At 54.0% G+C, this 7,091-nt stretch overlaps 1 protein-coding gene across 1 annotated transcript; it reads right to left on the reverse strand.

Annotated features, from left to right (window-relative positions):
• Positions 1-484: 484 nt before the first annotated feature.
• Positions 485-6,082, reverse strand: Bri3bp (BRI3 binding protein; the record flags this gene model as incomplete). The annotated part of the gene is given in 2 exon segments (XM_013503743.1): positions 485-1,237; positions 5,980-6,082. Coding segments are annotated over 2 exon segments (537 nt in total), but the record flags the coding sequence as incomplete, so codon positions are not given.
• Between the last annotated feature and the right edge of the window lie 1,009 nt (positions 6,083-7,091).

A 7,091-nucleotide genomic window follows, 5' to 3' on the forward strand; every position in this document is an offset into this window, starting at 1 on the left:
CAAAACCTACATCAAACTGCAGAGGAAAAAATAGTTTGGAGTGCCTAGAAATACAAAGCACAGGGCTTGGAGAGGAACCCCAGGATCTAAAAGACACTGGGCTGTGTCTCCAAGCCCAGTTGTCCACATTTTTTATTTTGTTTTGTTTTTTGAGACAGGCTCTTGCTATGTCATTCAGACTGACCTTGAACTCATGGTGATCCTCCTGCCTCAGCCTCCCCAGTGCTGGGATCACCGATCTGTGCCACCAAGCCTGGCACCAACCATCCACATTTAGAAGTGACAACATTCATTAACTAAGTTCCACCAAGCCGAGGTGGCATAAGACAGCGCCCGGCTTGGCAACAAAGGCCACACTCAGGGACCCCACCCACCCATTCCTATACCCTCCTAAGAGCGTCCATCAGCACGCTCCTCCCCCGATGGGAAAGTCTAACAAACTCGACCCCATCTGCCTTTATTTAAAAACCTTACAAAAGATGTATTTAAATGTTTGAAAAATTAACTTTATGTTCTATGCACAGATAAATTTCTCCGACTGTACAGCCCATAGGGTTCTATTCGTTAAAAAATATTCTGCCCAGGGCCGCCCCCTGGCGGTGCGGGGCGGCACTGCACCACCATCGCGGTGTCCCTTGGGTGCTGCGGTTCCCGCGCGGCTGGAAACACCCTCACCAGGCGCCCGGCTCGCTGGCTGCCGTTTATTAAGATCGCTTGGGGTTTGGCGGTGCCGGCTTCTTCCTTCTCTTCTGCTTTCTGGGCGCGCGTGTGGGTGCGGGTGGGTCCAGCCGGCTGGCTGACCTTCATTTGTCCTTGGGCCGGTCCAAGCTCTCCAGCACCCTGTTGAGGCGGATGTTGAGCAGCCGGACCTGGTTCTCCAGGTGCTCCAGCTTCTCCTCCACGCTGGGGCTGCCCGGCGCGCCGGGGCTGCTGCTGCGCCAGTAAAAGCCCATGGGCCCCGTCATGAAGTAGACGGCGACCACCAGGCACAGGGGCAGCACGGCGCTCTCAGGCTCGCCCTCGTACTTGTGCAGGATGTACATGCACGACATGGAGAACAGCACCACGCGCACAATCCAGAAGAAGCGGCCGAACATCAGGTGCAGGGCGCTGAAGGTGAAGCCCAAGGTCAGGGACAGGAACCAGTAGGCCAGGAGGACGACGCCGACCAGCAGCAGCGCCCGGGCCGGGCTGCTGGACACCGAGGCGGGGCTCAGGTACTGCAATAGGTTGGACACTGCGGGACAGAGCAGAGGACAGGCCATCAGGTCAGAGCATGCCAAGTCCTGGGCGCCCCCACGAGAACCCCTGCTGGGTCGCAAGTGCCAATCAGCCTGTGTCCTCTGCAGGCCCAGCCTGCAAACTGTCCTCCAGTTTCCATAATCAGACACTCAATGTGGGCCTTGTGCACAGCCATCTCCGTGAAAGGAATTTCCCAGACTCCCTTGCAGCTAAACATCTAGGTTAAAGGAACCTCCCAGACTCCCTTGCAGCTATATAGCTCACTTTAGGCCAAAAAGAGGTGACCAGAAGTGTTTTGCAGTAGCTTTGCGGAGTCTTCTGTAAAAGTAGTAGGAACGGGCCGTTTACCTCCTCCTGTGTACCTCCTGGACTGTGGACGCAATGGCTAGAGCTCGAGCTCTAGAGCTTGTGCTGTGAAGGAAGGGACATTATTTATCAGGGAGGGGGGATGTCTCTGTCTTGGGGGCAGTGGGCAGCAGAGCTGTCATCATGCCTGACCAGCTCTCTGTGAACTGTCAGCACGAGGAAATAAGCTTCCACCTGGGCTAGGCCACCCTTACCTCGGATCTCAGTCACACCTGGATTCCATATCGCGCAGGTGTCTGTGTGCCAAGCCCAACGACATTTCAAAAAGCTGAGAGTCAAGGGGATGCTCCTGAAAGCACCCACATCACACTATTATTAAAATTCGCCACATTTGCCTGTATTTCTCTACACACTCTTTTGCTTTATTTCTGAAATGCACGTATGGTTATTCTATCGCCATTCTCTTTGAGGAGGGGACCTTGTTCTCCAGAAGCCAGGCTGCTGTCCCAATTCCAGGACGTCACCTGTAATTCCCAGTTATCCAGGAGTAAACTCAGAGCTGACCTGTCCCTACCAGGACCCAGAGACGGCTCAGAGCTTTGGGTGGCTTTTATCTCTGTTCATCAGGAAACACCCACGATGCCAGCATCCTGGAGTCCAGTTTCTCTACCCTTGTTTCCTTGTAGAATGACCTGCATTCTGCCCTTTTTTCTTATTCAAGATCCTCCTGCCTCTGCCTCCTGAGGACTAGGATTACAGGGGCACCTCACCACACCCAGCTTCCGGGCTGACTCTCTCTGGACTATTCCCAGGGAGTCATCTCAGGCACCTGGGATGGGTGGACAACAGGTCACCACAGGTCCACCAGGACATGCAGGGGCTGCGGGAATGGCTGCTGCAGTGGACTCAAGACCTGCCCCACCGTGAGAGCCACCCGCTGCTGCCTCGTCAGCCCCGCGTGGACAGACAGGGACCAGTCCTGGAGCCACCAGACTGTCGCCTCATGCGAGGCACCACACATCGCACCCAGCTCCGAGTGGAGCACTGGACAGAAACGGACAGCAATCTCCGAGAGCCAGGGTGACCCCAGCATTTGGGAGGCTGAGGCAGGAGGATCACAAGTTCAAACCCAGCCTGGACACTCGGCAACTTAGCAAGGCCCTGTCTCAAAATTAAAAATATAAAAAGGGCTGTGGATGTAGCTCAGGGTCAAGGCCCTGGGTTCAATCCCCAGTACATAAAGAAAAGGAATGAGAGAGAGGAAGCGAGGGAGGCAAGAAGCCAAAGCAAACAGCAGTGTGACCAGTGATACTGTTTTACTTTGTTGCAAATCTCTCTCCTATCCAGCTTGTCAGAAGAGGGTCTCTAATCTGTTTCCTTGTTGTTTTGGTTTGGTTTTGGTGTTTGCTGAGAGAAGGTCTTGCCAGTCCAGGCTAGACTCAAATGTGTGATCCTCCTGCCTCATCCTCCTTAGTGTTGCTACTTCAGGCTCTTGCTGCCACACCCCGCTTCAAATCCGCCGATTCACAGAAACGAAATGCCAGCCACCCATGCGAGCCACAGGTGTCACTAGAAGGTCCCAGCGCCCACACTGACAAGGCGGAAGGCAAAGGTGGGATTAATGTTCATGCGAGACTTAAGCCGGTGTGAGCACAGCCTCATCTCCACATGGCATCAATTAAAAGAACGATGAGCTGGGTGTGGCGGTGCACGCCCACAGCCCCGGCACTCGGGAGGCTGAGGCAGGAGGATCCCAAGTTCACCCCTGGCCCGGGCAACTCCATGTGAGGCTGTCTCACACCAGAGGCAACAGGGGCTGAAAGGCGAAGCCGCCCTCCCCATGGCCACCCTGGGAGACCCCGCAGAAGCCCCCACGCCCCCAGGCAGGCGGCGAGCAGCCACTCCTTTCTGAGGCCCTTGCCGCCCGGCACTCGGGAGCCCCGCAAGCGGGCAGGCACGGCCTTGGCTCCCTCAGCTCCCCACAACCCAGGGCCACCACGGGTGAGACACAGCTGTGTCCTCATGGGCTGTGGGGTTGGCGGTGACTGTGATCACAGGGTGGCAACCCAAGCTGGCCCTGGTGTCCCTGGCAGAAGAGCACCACCCTCGGCCTGTGCTGTCCCTGGCTGCTCTCGCCCGGAAGGTCCCTGTCACCTTCCCCTGCCTATAGAAGCTGTGGTGCATGCCTGTAATCTCACTCGGGAGGCTGAGGCAGGAAGACTGACACGAGTTCAAGGCCAGCCCGGGCTATATAGGGAGTTTGACGCTAGCCTGGAAGACACAAGGAGACTCTGTCTCAAAAAACACACAAAAAAGATAAACGTCTGCCATGTGGCGTTATCCCAAGTAGCGGCACGGGGCTCTGCTCCCTGCATGTGACTGCTGCGAGCCTGGGTGAGCTCACGTCCTTTCTCTCCCAGGCCGCAGGGGTCTCCCTCGGAATCCCCACCCTGAAAATGCCGCAGGAGGTCACAGGTTGCGCTCTGCAGGCTCTGTGGCCATCACCCCAGGCCACTCACACCCCGGCACCGGCCGGCACCTCAGGCTTGCTGGTCAGCAGGAGACGCTGGCTGGGCCTCGCTGGGCCGGGGGCTGGGGCTGCCGGGCTACACCCAGCTGGCAAATCCGGGCTGGGTGCCGACTCAGCCTCGTCTCCAAGGGCCGGTGGTCCCGAACGACAGTGATGCTGTGAGCACACAAGCACACCCCTGTGCTCACCGCGAGCCTGCTCTCTCCTCTCAAAGAGGGGGTATCAGCTTCGGGGGACCCCTGGCTCTGCCAGTCCTGGTCTGCTTTAAACCACCTCGCCTGCCGGGCATGATGGTGCACACCTATAGTCCCAGCACTCGGGAGGCTGAGGCAAGAGGATCCCAGGAGTGCCAGGCCAGCCCGGGCTACTAGACAGGTAGAGACCCTGTCTCAAAACAAACCAAATACATACATAAATAAATAGATAAACCACCCCACCTGGTGGCTTCCCACAGGCACACCCCTCTCCAGTCCCAGAGGCCCAGGTCTAAAGTCGGGGTTGCAACAGCTGTAGGGACCTTCGACCATCCCACTTCGGTGGCCCCAGGGGTCCATGGCTTGCAGGTGGTGCACCCCAGTCCCCGCCTCTGTCTTCACAAGACCCACTCCCACAGAGTGTCTCTGTGTCCCCATGCTCAAATGCCCACTTTTTTCTCATTTCTGTTTTGATACTAGGTCTTGCTAGGTAGCCCAAGCCAGCCTCGAACTCATGTCGATCTTCCTGCCTCAGCCTCCAGAGGGCTGGGAACATGGGTATACCACCACACCATACTCAATTTGGGGGGAGGTGTTTTATTTTTTAAAAATGTATGTATTTTTAATTTAATTTTATTTTTTATTTTAATGTAATACAAGTAGATATTAATAAAGAAAATAAAAAGCACTCTTCTTAGTTCTATTGAAAAATAAAACAAAATTCCATAACAGAATAATTAGAGCGGGCTGGGGATGTAGCTTCGTGGTATAAGCGCCTGCCTGGCAAGTGCAAGTTCCTGAGTTTGATTCCCAGTACCACACACACACACACACACACACACACACACACACAAAATAATAATAATAATAATTAGAGAATAGCAAGAGTTAATTCACTGTGTATCATGGTCACAGTGAATGGCCAAAATGTTACTCAGAGTACAAGTCAGACAATAGAGTGTCTCTTACAAAGAAGAAACAAACAAATAAAAGGACCAGATTTTCTTTTTAATGATAGAGAGAAACTAGTAGTATAAACAAAACAAATAAGCACATCTTTCTCTTTTGAGACAGGGCCTCACTATGTAGTCCACACTGGCTTGGGACTTGTGATCCTCCTGCTTCAGCCTCCTAACTGCTGGGACTATAGGAACTTATGCCATGCCCAGTTTGAAATTGCAGCTTTGGTGAGCCACTTTTTTTTTTTTGTACCAGGAATCAAATTCAGGGCCACTGAGCTATATCCCTGGCCCTGGCGAGCCACTTATTAAAATAAAAAAGTTCGGGGCTGGGGATTTAGCTCAGTGGCAAAGTGCCTGCCTGGCAAGTGCAAGGTTGTGAGTTCGGTTCCCGGTACCGGAGAAAAACCAAAAAAATAAATAAATAAATAAAATAAAATAAAATAAAATAAAATAAAAAAGTTCGACATGGTGCTGTGCACCTGTCACCCCAGCACTCTGGGAGGCTGAGGCAGGAGGATCAGGAGTATGAGCCTAGTCTGGGGAACTTAGCAACTTGCTGAGAGTCTGTTTCAAAGATTGAAAAATGTTTAAAGCAGGCTGGGGAAGCAGCTCTTTATGGACGTCCGGGGTTCAATGCCCAGCACCAAAATAAACAGAAAAACTCATCAATTCCCCAGGCCCAACCCGACCCTTGCCACGTCCCGAGGGGCCTGGGAGAAGCCCTCACACCCGGTCTGGCACCTACCGTCAAGGCCAAGGACGTCCAGGAGCTCTGTCCACACCTTCCACACGGCCTCCAGGAACAGATCGACGCCCAGCACGAATCTCTCTGTCAGCCTGGACAGGAACTGCAGGGGTGAGAAGATGGTCACTGCAGGGCCCCCAGCCACCCACTCCACAGGAAGGAAAAGCAGCAGTTGTCTGGGGGTGCCACAGGAGGGGTCCAGCAGCCCAGGAGAGGAAGGTGAGCTTGGCCACAGATTTTGCTAAGCCCTGCAGACTGGCAGCACCTAGCCCCTTGGCCCCTTCCACGGGCCGGGCAGCATCTCTGGGGAGGTACAACCTGCAAAGTGGCTGCACAGAGCTTGCCATTTCCCAAACCATCCCGGTTGCTCCTGCTCAGGGTCTCTGCTTTCCTCTGCCCAGCTTCTTGTTTTTAAAGAATGAGAGTTTCTGCCCCTGAAGGTTGGCTTTGGCGCTCTCTCTCTCTCTCTCTCTCTCTCTCTCTCTCTCTCTCTCGCTGAGGGAGAGAGCTGAAGTCTGAAACAGGGGTTCTCCCAACTCCACAGAGGCCATCTCCAGAGACAGGTAATGACATAGCCTGTGCCTCACCCCAGGCCCCCCAGGGCCCTACTACTTCACTCCAAGTATGCTAGACAAGCACTGGGCAGGAGAAATAGGCACACAAGGTACAGCCTCAGTTTGCCTTGTTTTCCTTAATGTGTGGTATTTTCTCTTTTTTTTTGTCTTTTTGAGACAGGATCTCGCTATGCAGTTCAGGCTGGCCTTGAGCTCACTTATAGCCCAGGCTGGTCTCAAACTCACAATGATCCTCCTGCCTCAGCCTCCGAAGTGCTGGGATTACAGGAGTGCACCACCACGCCCGGCTTTCTCTATTATTATTATTCTTTTGCTTTTTTGAGAAAGGGTTTCCCTATGTAGTTTAGGCTGGCCTTGGACTCATGGTGATCCTCCTGCCTCAGCCTCCGGAGTACTAAGATACAGGCATGCACCACCGTGCCCAGCTGGAACAAATGTTCTGATTTTCCTTTCTCCTCCTGGTGCTACAGACTGGACGGGGCTTTGCCAGCCGGGCAAGCACACTGCCCTGGAGTTCCATCCCCAGCCCTTTTATTT

The sequence above is a fragment of the Chinchilla lanigera genome, unplaced genomic scaffold (genome assembly GCF_000276665.1).
Source record: "Chinchilla lanigera isolate Chin_1 unplaced genomic scaffold, ChiLan1.0 scaffold00081, whole genome shotgun sequence".
NCBI lineage: Eukaryota > Metazoa > Chordata > Mammalia > Rodentia > Chinchillidae > Chinchilla > Chinchilla lanigera.